Source organism: Rhincodon typus, chromosome 4 (genome assembly GCF_021869965.1).
Source record: "Rhincodon typus isolate 14 chromosome 4, sRhiTyp1.1, whole genome shotgun sequence".
Lineage (NCBI taxonomy): Eukaryota > Metazoa > Chordata > Chondrichthyes > Orectolobiformes > Rhincodontidae > Rhincodon > Rhincodon typus.
Window position 1 is genome coordinate 43,575,946 of NC_063335.1, and position 21,781 is coordinate 43,597,726.

General features: G+C 41.2%; 1 protein-coding gene across 1 annotated transcript in view; it reads right to left on the reverse strand.

The window, feature by feature from the left end:
- Positions 1 to 21,781, reverse strand: part of bmp6 (bone morphogenetic protein 6) — a 110,342-nt gene that overhangs the window by 42,255 nt on the left and 46,306 nt on the right. Inside the window, exon 3 of the mRNA XM_020529650.2 lies at positions 11,210 to 11,358. Coding sequence (XP_020385239.1) covers positions 11,210 to 11,358 — 149 coding nt within the window. The remainder of the gene's footprint in view (positions 1 to 11,209; positions 11,359 to 21,781) is intronic.

Below are 21,781 nucleotides of genomic sequence, written 5' to 3' on the forward strand. Positions count from 1 at the left end.
AACCTTTCTGCCAAAATGAAGGTGCTGCTCTTGCTAATGTAATATTGTTTGGTAGAGTAATGTTAATACCTGGAAATGTTGGTGAGACATTTGATTCCAAACTTCAGTCTCTTTTTTTTTTGTTAGTTTTGCAGAGTCCTCCATTAGGATGCCCCTCAAGCTTCCCTTCTCCAATGAGTTGCAGACTGCCTAGTCTTTCCCAATAGATATTATTCTCATTTTATCAATGCAAAACTAACAAAAAAAAAAGAGACTGAAGTTTGGAATCAAATGTCTCACCAACATTTCCAGGTATTAACATTACTCTACCAAACAATATTAGATTAGCAAGAGCAGCACCTTCATTTTGGCAGAAAGGTTATTTTTATGGACAGGTGCTGAAAAGTTCAACTTTTTAGTATTCCCAACAAGATTTTACATCCAAAATCTTTCATAAAAAATGTAATTTTATGAAATGAAACAAACCTCTGGTCAATGCGGCACTGAAGCTTTTTGATATGCTCAAGGGCAGTTCCTGTGGAACATTTTCACACTGAGACTACCCTCCACTGCACTGTGTGGCACTACCACCATACTGAATGAGATAAGAATTGAATAGATCTGGCAACTTAAAACCAGTCATCCACAAGGCACTGGGGGCCATCAGCATTCAACCAAAAACTCGTCATCACCCAGTATTTGTGAGAACTTTACTTGCCACTATCAGCCCAAATCTGAACATTGTCCAAGTCTTGCTGCACTTGCACATAAGCTGCTCCAGTATTCGAAGAACTGCAAACAGTGTTGAACATTGTGCAATAATCAGCGAACATCCCCACCTCTGATCTTTCGGTGGAAGCAAGATCATTGATGAAGTACTGAAGATGGCTGGGACAAGAACACTCCTGAGAAACGCCTGCAGAGATGTCCTGGAGCTGAGATGACTGACCTCCAACAATCACAACCACCTTCCCATGTGCCAGGTATGACTCCAAACAGAGGAGATTTCCTCCTCCCAGGATTCCTATTGTTCTAGTGGCTCCTGGATATCTTTTTACATTGTTAGTGTCATAAATACACTTCAGAACAGCCCTCTCAAGAATTCTACTCTTTGTAGAATACGGTACGCAGACTATTCACTAGGTGTACTTGCCTAGATGTGCAGCTCCAACAATCAATCACCAAGCTCGACACCACTCAGGACATTTGGTGGCACTCCATCGACCTCCTCAATGTTCACTTGCCCCAACAGCGACACACAGTGGCAGTAGCGTGCATCATCTATAAGATGCACTGCACTGACTCACCCAGGATGCTTTAACAGCACCTTGGAGGCCAACATCCTCTTTCACCTCAAGGGACACGTAGTGCACGTACAGACTGTTCTCCAAAGCCACATGCCATCCTGATTTCGAACTATATCTCCATTCCTTCAATGTCACTAGGTCAAAATAAGTAACTCTATCTGTAACAGCATTTGTGGGCAAACCTCCCTCCATGGACTACAGTGGTTTAAGAAGACAGTTCGTCACTAATTTCAAGGGCAATTATGGATGGGAATTAAATGCTGGCCTAGCCAGCAATATTCACATCCCATGAATAAGTATTTTTAGAAATTATTGTAGCCTGATGAAGTTAAGGGAAGCATAGGTCTGAATATTAAAATCAATAAAGTTTCAGTGGTCGTAATGGATACACTTTTTTAATAAATGGTTTTAATTACTTTGCTACACGTTGAGTTGATTTTACTGTGTCTGCTCTAGACAATTGCTGTTTGAACTGATCCATTGAGAACAACAAGTCATCTTCACTTGAGCTTAACTAGATGGAATTCAACATTGATTCTGAAATAGATACATATATTCAGCAAATTCATTTGCTAATTTTGAGAGATTATTAGCTTCCTTAAGTTGTGAGAGAAGGTAGTGCAGTAACGTTTCTATAACAGGAATGTTGTTCCAATTGCAATATATAGATTAATATGTTCATTTTTGTTTTGTTTCTAAGTGCAATGAAATTGCTACAGAAAGAATCCTTGAGCCCAAAGATGGAGCATGGAGCGTGGAGCATGAAACAGAAGCAACTGTGGAAAATTTGAGTTTTGTGAATTTAACCATATGCTTCAAACAGATTTTTCGCATGCCTGTCGCACCTTATGAAAGTTGCTTGTGCAAAAAGCATCATATGATAGCACTAGAGCAGCAGACAACTAAAGGAAACACGAAAGGGTCTAGCAAGACTATCCAAAGAGAACGTCCAACTTACTGAGTCTTCTAATCCTTCCTCTTAGGTGAGGGCCAGCAGTTCTACGCTTGGCATGCAGCCAGCTACAGTAAACTGATGTTTCAGTAAACAGCCACAGTGGCACAGGTTCCATACAATGTCAAACTGGTGATTGAGCTACTTACCCTGAAACAGGCGAGAGAACATCCCTGTCACTCTCCAGATCTCATTCCCTCTAACTTAAAGCAAAAAAAAATTAAAGCACTGGAAGCCAAGTAGTAAAATGTTAATTGAGATTTCAGCTTCCTGGATGTTCTCACATTAATCATTCCAATCTCCACATGTCAAAGCATATTTTATATACACAGAGTTTTAAATATAATGGGTGAACAGACATCAGCAGACATTCTGTGGCAATGTGCCCGGAGAGAACTATTTTCCAAATACCAAGTTGTTAACCACAGAATGTAGAAAGTATTCAGAACTGCTGATAAGATAAATTCTGTTTCCACGCTTTTTGCTGTTGAATTATATAATCTTGTTATTTAATCTCCCCTTAGTTTCTGCTCCAATGTCTTCACATTTGCTTCTTCCATACACCCACCTCCCATTTTTACTGGCTTAAAAATGGTTATATTTCTACTTTCAGATCTAATGTAAAAGTCATTGACCTTAAATGTTAACTACGTTTCTCTCCATAGACATTGCCTCACTGACTGAATGCGTCCAACATTTTTGATTCTTATTTCTGTTTGCACTGCACTGCATTTTAACTGATATTTTGGCAGTTGAATTCCACAATTGCCAAATTTCCATATTAGTGATCATATACGAATAGCTTCAATTAGCAGTATCTTCAATTAGTATCTGATGAAGCCGATTAAGTGATTTTCGGCATAAACCAGAAACAGTACTTGACCTGAGAGCTTTATAACAAAGTGGACGACAGACAAACACCAAATAGGACAAATACCATACCCAGATAAAATATTTGTAAATACCTTCTGAAGAAAATCAAAGACCTGAATTCTCAAAGAGAACTCCACACATTGGTTTTAAATGTGAGAACGTGAGATTGGACAATGGCTTCAGGAGAAGCCACTGTCAAACGTGCTCTATGATCAGATACACAGTAGAATCAACGATAGTGCCACGGACCCTGACTGTTGTCAAACGTCATTGTTCTGAAAAAGCTAATGCAAAGAAGTTGCATGAAGCATCACCCAATCTAATGTCTCTGTCTTAGACAGAGAATCAGTCAGCCTAGCATGAGGTTCCAAAGACAGAGACATCTCATCTGACTCAATAATAAGTAATCATGTCTAACTTGTCAATGTAACATTTACCTATTGTCATCATGCAAATAAGTTGCTTTTTTTCACGCAAGGCAAGTGCCTCTTCTTGTAACAACTGACCAGTAGTCTGTTCTCTACCTTTGGAATTGGACATGCTCTTCGATTCAGCACTGCAAGGAGTGGGAGCAGTACTATGCCCCAAACACCAGCTGTCAGTGGTTGGTAACCCAAAGCATGTCAAATACAACACTGAACAGTCAAGGTTGGTTCACTCAACTGTCCCCATGGCTACCAAAAAAGGATGTCAAGAAGAGATAACACGTTAGTTTGGACAAGTTCCAATAGAATCTCTCGAGAACATCCCTAAATGCAGAAAAGAATCAGAGGGATCACATTATAGATTGCTGAGGACTTAACGGAAATATAGAGGAAGAATCACTAGTTAAATTAGAAGCATGGGTCAATAAAATTAGAATTGTCAGCAATAACTCACTCACTTCCCCAAACAGATGAAGGTAGGAAGAATGTTTCCAGTGTATGTTTTGTCACTTCAACGAGAAATGCAGCATTACTTAACATAGTTCCAGGCGATGAGCTAAGTAAGTAATTTAAAAGCTAAGAGGCATAAGGAACTGCAGTAGAAATTCTGTAGCCTCATTATAATGCCACACTATTCTGATCACAATACAACTCCAACCTGGTACATTTTGAGCATTGGTCCTTGCTCTTGTATGCTTTACCTCACACTGCAGACCCAAAGATTCTGTTTTCCTTTTTAAAGGCATTCACTCCATCGTCGAGGCAGATAAATACATGATCAAACTTAAGCTCTGGAATATCAGTCCTACACCTTTCCATCCCTCTAATTCATTTGCCTCATTTAGTAAGCTTCTTAAAAACTCTTTGACCACGCTTCTGGTCAAATATCTGATCTGATTAAATATCATATGCGGTTCAATCACACCTTGCGTTATAATGTGCCCGCACAACATCCCATCATGATTTATTACATTAAGGTGATACACAAATATAAATTGTTGTTGGTACATACCTGTACTGTCATCTTTACTGAATACATCCACACTCCGGTCTCACTGCTTCTCCTTTCCACTTAATCTTCTCTAGAATATAAAATTCTATCCTGTTCACGACTGTTGAAGCTGAAGCCATCATCATTTTTTTCAAGATGATGTTAAGTCAGTGGTTCCCAAACCGTGGGTCACAACCCTGGATGGAGTCAGAGGTCACATGTGGGGTCATGAACTCCCCCTCCTTCAAGGCAGCTAACAGAGGAGGCTGCTCTGCTTAGGTCAGAAGTGGTGGGATAGCCCCTGGTCCACTGGAGTATTTTGGCCAAACAGCAAGGCACGGAGGCAGCACGGTGGCTCCAGTGGTTAGCACCGCTACCTCACAGCGCCAGGGACCCAGGTTCGATTCCACCCTCGGGTGACTGTGTGTGGAGTTTGCACATTCACCCCATGTCTGCATGGGTTTCCTCCCACAGTCCAAAGATGTGCATATTAGGTGGATTGGCCATGAAAAATTGCCCATAGTGTTCAGCGATGTGTAGATTAGGGGGATGGGTCTGGGGGGGGATGATCTGAGAGTCAGTGTGGACTTGTTGGGCCAAAGGGCCTGCTTCCATGCTGTAGGTATTCTATGATGGTGAGATCAAAGTAATCTTTAACTACAGAAAACATTTTCAGTGGCAGGTTCTAGTGGTCACAGGGTGTTAGATGATAAGACCACAGTGGGATTTATGTTGACACCAGAGGTTAAAGACTGGTCAGAGACCCCTAGTAAACATCTTTGTCAGAATATTAATTGAAGTTGCACATCACAAAACTCTTAATACAATGAATACTAGCTCCCCCATATAGGAACACACCCAATTTGCGCCCATTTATCTTAATTAACATGTAACACCATCCGTTCACAAGCACAATTTGGCCTTGGGATCTTTGCCAGACAGTACAAGATGATAAAAGATGTTCATGTGCAGACTGGGTGGGTGAAGAGATTGAATAGATACAGCCCAGGGCAGGAGAAACAGAGGTCACATGACTGAACTGGGAATGCATGAAAATGTACATGAGTGGAGATGGTAGAGGTGATGGAAGATGAGAGAGAAGGGGGTGGGGGCCAATGGGTCGCAAGGTGTGTGTGTGTCTGTGTGAGTTTGTGATGTGTGTATGCGCATGTGTGTAGAAAGGGGCTTCACTGAATTTTCCATCAGCACAGATGGTGGACAGATTGAACCAAGCCTGTGTGAGCACATCTGAAAACCTTCCTACAGGTTACATCAAAAATACAGATTTTCATAGTTATAGGCTGCACAAGTTGATCAACGATGTTCAAATTTTAGTTACAATATACAGTTGTTACTGGATAGTTTTATATTTGCTTACTTTTGCTGGCATGTTGATTTACGATGGGGTTACATTGGAAACTAGATTGGCAACCAAGTCAGAGACAGAGAGAGAGGGATAAGAAAAGCTATGGCATGTCAGTAAGATAGTGAGAAGGAATAAGTGGCTCAGGCTGGAGGGGGTGGAGGAAAGAGACAGCCAGAGACCAAGTTAGCCCCACAATCAATTTTATGCTTTAACTTGCTATCGCATATCAAGATGTTTTCCTCTCTAGTTTTCCTCGTGTGCCAAAGAATCTAGTCTCCGACAATAGCGTGATTGTTAATCTGACCTCCACGTTTGAAACCACCAAAAAGGATTATGCTATAATGAAAAGGATCCAGCATCCCTTTTAACCCCAATTGACAGTGTCAGTGTAGGTCAATTGGCAGCATTTGTATCTCTTAGCTGGAAGGATGGGAATGGAACCTCTGTACCAGGACAGAGGGAGCGTTGTATTAAAAGGCAAAACTTCTTCAGTTGCAATAAAAACACAGCTCCTATGGAATACTCAGATGAGTATTAGATCCCCCACACTGTTTCAAGAACAGAGAAATCTCTTAGTAGCCGGGCCAATATTTCTCTTCAGCCGAAACAAACTAATTATACATATTAACTTTTTTTTTAAAAAAAATATAGTTACTTATGTAAAGCCACTGCATTTCAACTGTTGCTGCACATGCCTAGACAAGACAGTCATTGTAAATCAAATAAATTTGTTCTACAAAGTGAAGATTTGCTGTGAAAAATTCCAGGAAGCACATTTCAATTGCCTGGTGCCAATAGTTTAATTGGGGGGACTAACACTTCCAGCAGGTAATTAAATACAAAATCAGAGCGTCCCATCCCAGTTACAACAATTTCCCTGTAAAAATGGGCAGAACATACGCCACTAAAAGGCAACAAAGAATTCCAGATATTGGTGATCTAACATACAATGTCCTTACAGAGGGAAATCGAGGATTTTAATCCAGTGACAGTGGAGGAAAGGCGATATATTTCCAAGTCACGATGGTGAGTGGCTTGGAGGTGAACTTGAAGTGGTTTTGGAAGGTGCTGTCTGAGGATCTTTCTGCAGGGCATCTTTTAGATTGTTCCCACTGCCGAGGCTGAGTGTTGGGGTGGAGGGAGTGGATGCGGTGCCAATCAAGTGGGCTGCTTTGTCCTGAATGGTATCAAGCTTCTTGAGTGTTGACAGAGTTGCACCCATCCAGGCAAGTGGGGAGTATTCCATCATACTCTTGATTCATGCCATGCAGATAATGGACAGGCGCTAGGGAGTCTGGAGGTGAGTTACTTGCCACAGTATCCCTAGCCTCTGACCTGCTCTTGTAACAACTGTTTCTGGTCAATGGTAACCCTCAGGATGTTGGAAGTGGGGGATTCAGTGATGGTGACACCATTGAATGTCAAGCTGCGATGGTTAGATTGTCTCTTATTGGAAATGGTCATTGCCTGGCATTTGTGTGGCGCGAATGTTACTTGCCACTTGTCTGCCCAAGCCTGGATATTGTCCAGATCTTGTTGCATTTGAACACAAACTGCTTCAGTATCTGAGGAGTCGCAAATGCTGCTGAACATGGGCATGTTCGCTGATGATTGCACAACTTCTGACCTTATGATGGAGGAAAGGTCATTGATGATGCAGTTGAAGATGGTTGGGCCTCGGACACTACCTTGAGGAGCTCCTGCTGAGATGATTGACCTCCAAAAACAACCACCATTTTTTTGTCCTCTTATGAGGAACAGACAGTTGGTCTTTGAGAAATAATTCTGCCTTTGCTTTTCTTTTCAAGCAAACATATTTTTTGGGACCAGCTAGCCCAATCCATGAGGTTTTCCCCAAACTCAACAAGCAGCGCACAGCTCGTAATCAAATTTATGCGAAGCCTTGCCCTGAAAATGGCCCTAATTGGGGTATGTAAAGGCAAGCATTATTCATCTATTTACAAGGTGTGGCTCATAATCTTGGGTGAGGTTGGAGAGGTCAGTTCAACCATGGCAAGTACCAAACCACTTTGGTCTGGCACTGAGTCACAACCTAACCACCATTCCATCGGTGAAGACTCAGAGACACATATTTACTCGCACTGGTCATGCTGATAGAAGAATTGAACTGTTGTGCCAATAGCTTTCGCCAACTTGAAAAGCTTTGTGCCATACATCTGAGAAACTTGGCTGCAAGGTTTCAATCTGGCCACACATTTGGCAGTTGCATGTGGACACGCGGTAAGCATTCTTCCTTGCAGGGAGACCAACTCCGAAACAGATTGGAACCTGGATCCCATGAAGAGGGTTTCTGGAGAGGGGAGTCATCGGAGACATTTCCATAGTGAAACTACAAACCCCAGTCAAGAAGAAAGTGGCTGAACAAGCTAATGCTGGCCTTTGCCGAACGTATGCTGCTTTGGGCCAGTCTTCTGTGGGCAGGTTACTAACATATTCCTGAAATACAGTTACCATTTACACTCCAAAATATTTTAAGGGATTGAACCAAAGGACAGTACGCTTTGGTAACCAGCTACCTGGAGCAAAAAAAAAATGGTTTCTCTTCCTACCAGCTGGGTGGAAACAAGTTATGTTTTAATTCCATGGATCTCGACTAAGCAGAGAGATTAGAAACTGAATCGGTAACCCCTTAAAGATGACAATTTTAGGATCAGGTCTTGCATTCTGTTAAGTTTTCTGTCAATGTCTCCTTACCTCAGGAATGTACTGCTTCTAAGTACACCTAAGAAAGAAACAAGGAAGGAAGTTCTGAAGAAGGGTCACTGGACCTGAACCATTAACTCCTGATTTTTCTCTGCCAGATCCAAGATTTTCCAGCAATTTCTGTTTTTGTTTTAAGAAGAAGAAAATGGGGCATGTTCACAACTGAGCATACACACTCAGAGTTCCAATTACAAATAGTAGTCTGTGCATTGTTGCTCACAGGGTGGTATGGTCAGTTGAGACTTCAGTGGGTGGCAATCCTTGCATGTTCACTCATCTCCCCCAGCCTAGGTAAAGTTTTATTTATTTATTCATTCATTTGTGGGACGTGGGCATCGCTGGCTAGCCTGCATAAACCCATCCCTAGCTGCCCTGGAGAAGGTGGTGGTGAGCTGCCTTCTTCAGCCGCTATAGTCCTCCTGCTGTGGGTTGACCCACAATGCCATTAGGGAGGGAATTCCAGGATTTTGACCCAGTGACAGTGAAGGATTGATGATGCATTTCCAAGTCAGGATGGTGAGTGGCTTGGAGGGGAACTTGAAGGTAGTGCTGATCCCGTATATCTGCTGCCCTTGTCCTTCTAGATGGAAGCGGTCGTGGGTTTGGAAGGTGCTGTCTGAGGATCTTTGGTGAATTTCTGCAGTGCATCTTGTAGATAGTACACACTGCTGCTACTGAGCGTCGGAGGTGGAGGGAGTGGATGCTTGTGGATGTAGTGCCAATCAAGTGGGCTGCTTTATCCTGGATGGTGTCAAGCTTTGAGTGTTGTCGGGGCTGCTCTCATTCAGGCAACTGGGGAGTATTCCATCACACTCCTGACTTGTGCCTCGTAGATGGTGGACAGGCTTTGGGAAGTCAGGGGGTGAGTTACTCAACACATTCTTCCTAGCCTCTGACCTGCTCATCTAACCACTGCAATTATGTGGTGAGTCCAGTTGAATTTCTGGTCAATGATAACCCCCAGGATGTTGACAGTGGGGGATTCAGTGATGGTAATACCATTGAATGTCAAGCCATGACGCATTGAAATTGAAAGGCTCCTATAGGTAGCTGAAAGGTGAAGGACAAAACTGCAAGGAGTAGAGAAATGAGCAAATCAATAGCCTATAGTCAGATCATTATTTCTAAATTATTTAATCCAGACCTGGATTGTTGAGAGCATGGGTTCTGGTTCACTACAATTGGGCAAATTAATATAGTTCACCAAACAGAAACATTTTACCTGAACCACTGCAAGTTGATCAGAATCAGAAATTGTATCCCCTCCCCTCCCCTACCCCCACTTTAGCATTGACCATTGTGAAAGATAAAAGCCGATTCCTTTCTTAATTTAGCCCCTTTCCTACTCTGGGCCAGGACCATAAAACTGATCTGGGAGCGCTTGCGGCACAGTGGTAGAGTTCTCACCACTAAACCAGGAGGCCCAGGTTCAAGTCCCATCTGCTCCAGGTGTAATAACATCCCTGAACAGGTTCATTAGAAAATGTTTAAAATTGATCCAGGACCAGGTAGCAGAAGATTACTTCAATCCTTCGTTTTTTGCAATTATCTTGATTAAACTTGCAATGTGTAAAGTTATAAAGTAAACTAAAAGTAGTAGAACTGCACTTGCTAAAAACACTATACTATCAAAAGAAAATATTTCTTCTGCAGCACTATGCATACAGATGGGGGTGGGAGAAAGACAAAGTGAAAGCCGTAAAGTGAAAGACAATTCATTTCTTCCTTCAAAAGGTACATGCGTCCTTCCAATTCCTTGCCTGTGCACAGACTTGAGCACATTTTACTGTTCGCTAAACAACTTTAACAGGCTAAAGTGTTTGTCTTCAAATATGGCCCCACAACCAGCCAAAAAGAAATCAAATCGAAAACACAAAGTACTTTATAAATGGGAATTAAAACACTGTAGAAAATTGCTTGATGAGGCTCAAAATGGGTAGATTTGATGCAAATTAATTCAAAAGTAATAAGTTTCCCAGCTTTGCATTCACATGAAGACTTCGCAATTGATGTAGTAAAGAAAAGCTGGGCAAGATACTTCATTCACACAATAACTAACAACTTCAATAAATATTATTTGAATATTGCTAAAAAGAGAGACGCGATGTCAAAATTTTTCATCTTACTCGTCAGGACAAATGCAAGAATGTCACACTTCAAGCAATCCCAACAACATATACTCCAGTAGGAACTGTTTATTGGTTCACAAGTTGACTTTGATTGACTGAGACGTTTCCATGGAGAAAGCAACAGGGTCTTTTTGAATTATAGCGAAGTCTACAATGCCTTGCTGCTTTCTCCATGGCAACACTTCAGTTGATCTAGACAGATTTTTCAATCAGTACCATTTTCTTCAATGATATAAATTATTGTGATCATCTTAAATTTGACATGAAGTTTTTAAGTTGCAAAGTGTCAGCAACATCCCTCGCTTTTCAGTAATATTCAAGTTCTCTACTAACAAGAAAATTCATTATTTTGTGCAACGATTGAACATTTCATTGTCATGTTTAAATTTGAAACAAGAAATCAGGCAACACGTGGAAGTTGCCCGTAACTTCCGAAGTATCAGAACTACTCATGTCTACCCACCATCAATGGTCTGCACGTGAAGCTGGAGCCCAAGGTTGTGCAGTGGGCTCATCACCCACAGATTGCTTGTCGTGGTGATGTCAAAAACCTGCCAGCCTTCTTCCGAGGCCCAAACCGTCCGACTATCCAACAGGAGCAGATCCGTATTGCTGCAAAGAGACAGAATAGACAGAGTAAATTTTTGAATTTCAAATAAAAAAGGTCCTGAAACAGCTGTTACACTTAATTACAGTCAAGTAAAATGAAAACATGCATTACCAAAAAAAGTTCATTGATGGTCTTAAGCCACAATTAACCACATGCAAGCTAAATAAAAAAATTAAAAAGTCTCATCTATGGCATAATGTCAATTGAGTTATGTATGTGAGCCAAATCATTTTTTCCTAGTTTATCCTAGGTAACAGATTAAGGTACCCAGTACAAAATAAACGGCAGGCACTCCAACCCTGGAAAGTTCAGGAATTTCTCCCAAGAGCTTGCTGGGGGTTCAAGCACAAGCTGACACAGTTTGTAGAAATAGGGTGGAAGTGATGTCATGAAGGAACTAGTCAGTACCTCCTTCCCATCAGTGACCCCATTTACTCCCTCACTGACCTTCCCATCCAGGGTACTGATGGTGGTTAATCCTTCACTGTTGCAGTGACCACTGTCCCTGCTCATGCCCCTCACCACTGTTCCACCAAACCCATACCATGTTGAGCTGCCATTGTAGGGTCCGCCAGCAGTTCAAATTTATTCTTGCATCCCTGTCCAGATTTCCTTGCATTTGTGAAAAAGGACTTGGCCAACCACAAATTTTTAGGTGGGCATACATTTGGGGGTCACGATCGGAAGATACAAGCCTTACGCCTTGCACTGCACACAGGCCCTGGAATGGTAGCATACCCATTCTGTTACTAAACTAGTGATCCAGAGACCTGAAATAATGACGTAGCAACAGGAGTTTGAACCTTATCAATCCTGCCAGCGAATTTAAATTCAGTTAATAAGGAGGCTAGAATCTTAAATGCCAGCCATGTAACTACTGGATTTGTAGAAAAAAATCCCATGTTTCAGGGATTGACGTGGCTTCTTACCCACTTTGACCTGTACCTAACACCAGACACGTGATCAACTCTTGATTACTCTCTGAAATGACATAGGATGCTACATGGTGGTTACAAACTCAAAGTGACCTTCACCATAGTGGTTAGAAAAGGCAACTGACTATCACCTGCTCTCAGTACAGAGCAATTGGGGTGGTGCTCAACAAATGCTGGTCTTGCCAGTGACACTTCTTTTTAAAAAAAGCGTTAAGATCTGAGCTGGATTCGGAGGCCACTTGCTTGAGGTTCAGAGTGAAATTAGTTGAGTCTTTTCCAAATGCACAATGAAAAAAAAGTCGTGCTGTCTTTGGGAATTCCACCAAAAGGGCCCCACTGCCAGTAGACATTACTACAGCTTCTTTAAAATCTGCTTTCAAAGACAGAAAAGGGGTGGAGATTTAATCATTGAAAAGGAAATAGTTGTTCTTAGGGGAGCTTACTGACTGCAGGAAGTAATTAAACCTAGGTGTGGCTGGATCAAGCAGTTAGCACAAATTGTACCATCTCCATGTGCTCAGGTCAGGGATTCAAGGTGAGATAGTATGTGCACAAATTAGAAAGGATGCACAAGATAATATCAATATTGATTACTTTATTACTCAAGTCTGATGGAATCTGTTAACTCTAAAATAATAATGTTGTGAAAGGAACTATATAAATGCAAGTGTTTTGTTTTCAGCACATCAGGAGGAATCCCAGAGAATTGATTTCCTAGATTCAATTCTTGAAAATCAGATTCCATTGTAAAATCAGGGGGACAGACAATGTGGGCAGACACCAGGGAAGGTATTGTTAATTTGTGCCATGATTTCACAGAAGGGAGGGAGTTGATTAAGGAACATTGGTAGATGAACTTTGAAATGTTACTGAAGTGAAGAGGACATTTAAGTTGGGTAGAGAATGACACACTGAGGGTGGAGGCATCACTTGGAAATGCAGAAACAAATTTGGATTAGATTGCAAGACTTTCTCAGAGAATCACCGACTTCTACAACAGATAACTGAAACCTGTGATAAGCAAGTACTCACTGGAGTCCAAACAAATGACAACTGGGTGAGTTCCTGAAAGCCCAGGAACATCAAGGTACAGGAAATAGCTGAAGGGCAGCTATAATCACTAACAGCAATTACTTACTTGGTGAGATCTTGCTGGATTGTCTTTTGGGGTTTGGAAAGGAAAGTGCTATTCTTTTTCCTCCGGGTTGGTTTAAGTTTCTTTCTCTCCTTCAAGAGATGACTAAATTGCAGATTCGAGGCTCAAGCTCTAGAAGGCCTTCCCGACACCTTTGTCTCTGTAGCTCACTTTCCTTTAAGGCTTACTTAAAACCTAGTTCTTTGAATAAGTGCATGGTCATGTGACCAAATGTCTCACATGGTTCCGTGAAACATTTTAGTATGTTACAGGCACTGTTTAAAAAAGTTGTTGTTGGCATGATAAGATTGGAAAGATACAAACCAAAAAACAGACAAATAAATGAAAATGACAGAAGTGGCAGTGGTCTTAGTTTGGCATCATACAGGCTTTAGTCATTCAGTAGCCACAGGACTGGCACTGGATAGTCTGGAAAACCCTGGTAGAACTCAGCAGCCAGTTATGAAACGTGCAGTGTCCTCACATGCACCATAGCTACAGAGGCCTCCTTTATTTTTTTATAAATGAGTTGCAAGGTGTGGTCATTTACCAAACGACTGACCACCCAACCGTAAACAGTCAAAGTGGCACCAGAGATGATGTGTCAGTTGACAGCCAGACAGACGGTCTCTCATTGGGCTGGGTGTTGAAGGAATGGAGAAAGGAGCAGGCCATCCCCATTCTCTTCGCTTATGCCGTGGAAATAATTAACCCAGTCAAGTTTGGTTTCCTGTTGACAATTCCACAGATAGGACCCTCTCCTGTATATCTTTGAAAATTGGGAGCAATGATATCCCTCGGATTTTCTCCAGAAGGTTCATGCTTCACTGTGATGTCTGACATTGGTAGGTCAGATGAGAGACAAACATCATATAGTACTTGCTGGCCTTTTAGGCCCTGTTATTATTCTCAGCTTTTAAATTGCACAACAACCAATTTTATGTTGTTAGAATTTAACTATAGATGTGAAATATTCGCCAGTGAAGCAGAGTCAGCATTAAGCTATGCAATGTCTGTGTACTAACTTCCCAAGTTCAACCTACTGTCAATGACCATATCACAGAGTGGTCCTTTAACATGCAAATTTGTATCATTTTTAACTTGTTGCACTCCAACTTAAAAATAAGTGGCAGCAAAGCATCAGTCCTAAACAAGATAAAGGTTAGCTTATTGCAAAACCCCTGCTCTAAGTTAGTGAAACTGGTTGAGTTATAAGTTAAAAATACTTTCAATCTTTGTATTTATAAGAATGGATAAAAGACTTTTTTGAATAAGTTCAGGCCGGGCTTGCTTGAAGATTAGAGACATAGGCACAGGGACAGACCTTTGTGATCCTGATGCTCAGATACCCAGCAACCTGTCAAGAATTTTTTACTCCAGCAAATAAACAAAATTGCTCTGTAAAGTCTCATGATCATGTTAAAAAGACAATAACTTACTTCACAAAATACATAAAATAATTACATGGTCATGATACAATCAGATCATTTCACCGGAGGTGTTCCGGGTAGGGAAGTACACAATCTACAGTTACTCCTAATGTACAGGAGTTGGATCACCAGAAAATATTGCAGTGATGCAATCATATTGCATGATTAAGATAAGACCAACGAAGATACTGTCTTCATCTCACTCAGATACAGCCTCCAGTTTGTGCAACAGCCAGTGAAGACTGAAATGATTTGAATCAATGGAGTACACTACTATTATGTTCACATTAACTCTGGGGCAACCCTTTGAGAAATAAAAGCAGTAAGCAGCCAACAAAATCTGGATAATAGTTTCTGCTTATACCTGTATTGGGGAAGTTTATTTGTAAGGTAACAACCTGACGACAAGGGAGAAATTCTCTGCTATATTGACTTTTAGAAAAACAAATGGCCACTGCACAGAGACACTCTATTTGGTCCATCATGTACATTCAAACATGTTGCATGTGTGACCAACCTAGACCCGCACTTCTGCCTTTTCCCTGTCGTCCTGCAAATAATAACTTTTGTTCAGATATTTATCTAATTTTCCTTTCGAAGGCATAGATCGACATACTTCCACCACACTCAGGCAGTGCATGCCAGATCCTAACCATTCACTGCATAAAATGTTTTCTTCACATTACTTCTTTCACACACCTTAAAATCAGCAACCTCTTGGTCCTCAATCCTTCCACCAACAAGTACAGATCGTTCCTAATTACTCATCGTTCTGAACATATTTCAAATCTTCCACTTGATTCTTAATTTCTCCAAAGAGAACAACTGCATATTGTCTGCTCTATCCCCAACCTCTAAAACCATTCACTAATCTTTTCTGCACTGTTTAATGCCTTGACAAAAAAAAAAGAGGAGAGTTATACAACTAGGTATGGTATCCTTTGATCTCCAAAAAGCAATCACAAAATTGTGCACAAGTGGAAGTTGTGAAACAGTGGGATTCAGCTAAGACTCAGGAGTAGATAAAACTGGATCAGAACCAGTGCTTGCTTATTGAAGAAGTTACGATGAGAGGTAGGGGTGTCACATTAGATGGTTGCCTCAGGGAAATCAACCATAACTTAGCACCGGAGGCCACCTTTCAGCCTTTGATGTCAGTGCTGCACTTTGAAACAGCAATTGTGTTTAGTCCCAAATCCTGTTTTGACTTACCCCCTCAGTCCTTCACACTAAGCACCCCAACCCTATTTACAGAATCAGCTTCCAAAGTAGAGGACTGACAATGCAATGAAAACATTTTGCCTCATCTCTCAGAGATCTTGCGTCAATGAATTTTAAATTGACAGCCTCTTGGTGCTGACCTACTCTCCAGAGGCAATGGTTTTCTCTATCTACTTTGGCAACAGCCAACATCTTCAGATCCTCAAATTAGGCTGCCTCGTCTCTATCGCAAGGACGACAGGCCAATGTTTCCCAAGTGTGGTGCCTAGAATTGTCCACTTATGATGCCAAGGCATACAAGGCTGTGGGCCAAGTGCTGGAAAATGGAGTTGGAACAGTTAGGTGGCATTTTTCTGTGCTCTGGAGCTTTATGACTCCAGCTCAGGCCTAACCAGTGATTTATCAAGTTCTAGCCACATCATTCTTAATATAAAAACTGTTGACTGTCTGGGCCAGTATTTATTGCCCATCCCCAATTGCCCTGCAGACTGTGGTGATGAGGCCATTCAGCCTATCAAGTCTGCTCCACCATGGGCAGGGTGTGTATCTGTGCGTGCATGCGTAGTATGAGTTACTCAAAGAATTTCCAGTTTCTGACCTGCTGCTGAAGCCAGAAATTTCAAATGGTTTGTCCAATTCAATTTCCAATTCATGGTAATTCCACCCACACCAGGATATTGATTATGGGCAATGATGATGTAATTGGATGTCATGGGGAGATGGTTAGATTCTTTCATATCTGTGGTAGTCGTTGCCTGCCAATTATGTGGTGTGAATGCTACTTGCTACTAGTCATCCCAACGTGAAATATTGTGCAGGTCTTGCTGCATTTGGACATGGATTGCTTTTGTACCGGAGGATTCACAAATGGCGCTGAACATTGTGCAGTCATCTGTTAACATTCCCACTCTAACTTTACGGTGGAGAGAAGTTCATTAACAAACAGCCGATATGATACGACTGTTGAGTGTATGACTATGCCTGGCTTTTACATTGGTCGCTAGATGATAGGAAGGATGGCTTTGCAGAGCCTTTGTCATTTCCACTGCCTTGGTTGAAACAGGGTGGTCTGCATGGGACATGACAAGGTCACTCCAGGATCCTGAAGCCCTTACACAATGGACAGGTTTAGGTGATCGAATTCCAAACATTAAGACTTAAACACTTGAAGCAGAGTCAAAGGTGGAGTAACAACAGTAATGACGGACAAAGGGCCATATTTGAAGGAATTCAGGGATCCTGGAAGATGCTGGGGCAAATTCACCACTAAACAACACTGAATCGAGTTGTAACGAGCCTGCTGTTGCCTTGGGGTAGATCGGCTGACTTGGCACAGAGGAAACACCAAAACTAGGATCTTCCTGAACTGCCTAGGCTAATACAACAGCCAAAATTATAAAAACTTGCACACTCAGCCCAAATAGCTACAGTCTTAATGGCTCAGAGTTAGGTCAATTGGCCGAACAAGCCCATGTTAAAATTTATTAAGTATATTCAACAACTCAACCCACCAAGGCTAGAACTTCTGATGCTGAAGTTAACACGCATTTTAAAATTATGAACAGTTTTGACACCCTGAATCAGAACATATTGATCAGAATCAGAAGCACTTTGGGGAGTCAATGATAAAGGAACCATCAACATAAAGAACACAGGAGAAAAAGACAGTTAAAATAAGTTTCTTTATTCAGTGGCTTATATGAGTGATAAACTTTGACACAGATATTGCAATTTCAAAGAAGAAATTTGGTAAATACTCAAAGCAGACTAAAAATCAAAAGCTAAGAGAAGGAGAACAGGGTAGTAAAGTTAGGCTTGGAATGTTCTAGCAGAGCTAACATGGATATAACCAGCTGAATGGCCTCTTATCACCCTAAATCAATTGAGATTTTAAGCATGTTTACTGTGCAGAGACTATAAACTTGACATGTCCATGCCCAGGAGCACTAACCAAACCACAGGGTACAAATGTATTTGCATGGTGACATGAAAGACTGATCGGATTGACCATTTTTCTCAAGACCTACAGAGTGCCTTTTAAAGCTATAATTAGCTGGGCGTATAACAGACTGGTCAGATGCATGTGATGCAATACCTCGTCCTTTGATTTGGCTTTCAATGCGGGCTAATTTGAAGCTCTGTCATTTCAAAGTTTGTCGCTTGTGGATTTGATTTTTAAAAGCACCTCCAGCATGTACTTTATATACATTGAGTTTAAAATACAATGATTTTTCAGGATTCTCTCCAGAATACACTGATTATCTTAACATTCCAGCCACCAGATTTGGGAGGGGGGGTTAGAAATGAAACTAAACCATCTGAACATAGCTATCCAACATAACTCTTCAGAGGATCTAACAGGGTATATTTTTTTTTGGACATCCCCTCCCCTTCGTGATTTTCTCATCGAGACACTAGTGCTCCTGCATTTCACTGGAGGGAGACTCAGTTTTACTAGTGGAAGACAAAAAGAACACATGATTTAATGCTTAGACAATGCCACCCATTGTGTGTGTTTGGCAACTTACAGGATGTCTATTTGTTTCTCTCCAACTAAGCACGAAATTAGATTATTCATAACCTTTGAAAATATCTTCAGAGTGTATGCATTATATCCATGCCTATTGGATACATGTGTTAATAGAGTACCCAGCAGCAATCTGAGTGACTAAGCTGCCATGCAGAGAACTGTACAGCAAAACCATGCTTCAAACTCTTACAATGGTCAGCTGGAAAACCTCTGAAACCACCCAATCTGTAGTTATGCATGCAATCATTTCACTTATTTAGACTACCCCTTTAAAAAGGAACAGTCTGATTGCTATGATTTCCGAACAATCAAATACTGATTACCTCACAATTACAGTTTACTGAAAAAGGTCAAGGTTAGATTTGCCTTTGAGTAACCTGAAGATAAAAAACAAGCTGAAAGTGATTGTACTGCTGCACTTTTTAAACCATTCAGCAGTCTAATCCAGACAAAAACACAATAAAACATATTATTTTACAAAAGCGTAACTGGAGTGTGGTGCATTACACATTGAATTATAACAAATCACAGCATTTTTTAGCACACGGAACTAAAAACTTAACTGATAGAGATTTAAGCTTGAATCAGATTTAAATTTTATTGACTACACTTAAGGAGCAATCGCTCATTTTAAGGCCTTGTTTGAGACTTCATGTATAGCACAATCGGGTCCAGCAAGCTTAGTCACAGAACTAAACTGGTCTCAAAACAGAAATATAATCTTGCAAAAATATTTTCCATACTGTTATTATTATCTTTTAAGTTACTTTTGTTTCCTTTCCCTTGCACAGTTCTGAATCAAATGGCAGAGGGACCTTTTCCATAGCTTCTTTCAAAAGAATTGCAGGAGAATCTCTCAGAAATCCACAAGCTCAAACTTTTCCTTCACTCGCCTCCCCCAATCACCACTCAACTCCATCCCCTCACACATCTTCATCGGAATTTCAGGTCCTTCAATCTTTCACCGAGACTTCCCCTCGACTGAACGGCAATGTCAGAAAAATTGTCTGGACAACCGTACAATGTACGAGTTTTTTTTAAAATTGCTGTAAAGTTTTAACAAAGAAATTACTAAAAAGGAAACCATTCATGCACCCAGTCCAGGCTATTGAGTAAGCCAGAGCCTCATTTAAAAACATTTAGCAAAAACAAACAAACAGTCATAAATTATTCATTGTTAAAAATTGCAATCATGTCTGTGAATTGTTTTTAAGTTTGTGTGAAGCCTTATTTAGAGGATTAAAACTTTTAGTTACTGCAAGGAGAAGCAAAGAGAAACTCGCGACAATTCTGCCAGCACGTGAGAGAGATGCACAGGTTACTCTCAGTCATGCAGCACGGAAACAGACCCTTTGGTCCAACCAGTCCACAATGATCATGTCTCCCAACTAAACCAGTCCCACTTGCCTGCGCTTGGCCCTTATCTCTCCAAACCTTTCCTATTCATGTGCTTTTCCAAATGTCTTTTGAAATGTTGTTACTGGACCTGCATCCACCACTTCCCTCTGGAAATTTGTTCCACACATGAACCACTGTGTAACAAAACTTGCCCATCATGTCCTTTTTCAAACTTTCTCCTCTCATCTTAAAAATATGCCCCCAAGGTTTGTACTCCCCTACCCTAGGGAAAAGATCCTTGCTATTCACCTTACACTGTAATAAAGGATTCCCAGTTCCCTTCTCCGACATCACACACTTGCAGATATTTGTTTTCCTATCCAAGATTTTTTTTGGATAGCCTGATGAAAATTTTGCCAAATTGCCTGTGCTTTACAACTCTTCGTCGACACTGGCAATGATGACTTTTTGTGCACTCACCTGTCTGAAAAACAGTGTTTTTAATATAATATTACAAGATCCAATATATCCACAAGCCATTCTGAACTGCACTTTTTCATCAGAATGAAGCAAAACTACAATTTTGCTAAAACAAAACCTTTTCTGGCACAGCATTTCCAAAGTTCTGCAAAGTCAAAAAAAAGCACTAAATTACATCAAGCCAGACCTTGCATGTTCACAAACTATAACCCTATTTCTCGAAAGTTATCCTTTTGGATTAATTTACTTGAAATTTAAAAACTGCTCGCCCAAATGATGAAGTCAACCTTTAAAATGAACTATTAGTAAAATTATAAAACCTTAATTTCATGAGCAATTAAGAACTGCTTTGTTTGGCTAGAATATACAGGCCTGACTGTCAAGTGGAATTATTACTTGTTTGAGTACACCGAAGCATATTCCTGGAAGATCCTGCTTGCTTTCAAACTGCACGCACCCAATTCTAGGTCCCCTGGCAACACCACATTAAGAGTTTAGACTCTGTAAACACCCATCATTGCTTGGGATAGAACAATATCTGACAAACAATGCAAAACTTAACTGATGTATTGGAATAGTATACACTCACCTGGAATCCATTGTACAAGACAACAATTGATAATATAATGCAAAACAAATACTTGGAGAAACATGACATATGGTTTCAAAAGTTAAGGGGAAGTGTTCAAACAGGTTTTACATTTCGGACAGTAATTACTTTAAGTAGATTTTCTGATAGCAGTGCAACATAGCGCATTGGAGGTCTTAAGCCCTGCATCATTTAACTTCACACCTTTACAACCGAGCTAAGCTCGAACTAAATAAGCAGCTCTGTCACCATTCTCCTGGGGACGAGTCATTAAAAGCAATGACAGAAAACTATGGGATAACACAGTGTGGAGCTGGAGGAACACAGCAGGCCAGGCAGCATCAGAGGAGCAGGAAAGTTAACGTTTCGGGTCAGGACCCTTCTTCAGAAATGGAGGAGGGGGAAGGGAGCTCTGAAATAAATAGAGAGAAGAGGGATGGAGCTGGGGAAGGTAGATGGGATGGTGGTCGGTGAATGCAGGTAGGGAGTGGTGGGATTGGTCAGTGGGATGGGTGGGGCGGATAGGTGGGAGAGAAGATGGACAGGTTGTGTCAGGTCAAGGAGGCGGGGATGAGGAGGGAGAGAGGGAGAGAGAGAGAGAGAGAGAGAGAGAGAGAGAGAGACAGCCTCATATTCTGCCTCAGGAGCCTACAGCCCAATGGGAGGGAGGCTTCGACATGAGATGAGGCCGGGGGTGGGGAGATTTTAAACTGGTAAAATCCTCGTTTAGGCCATCGGGCTGTAGGCTCCTGATGCTGCCAGGCCTG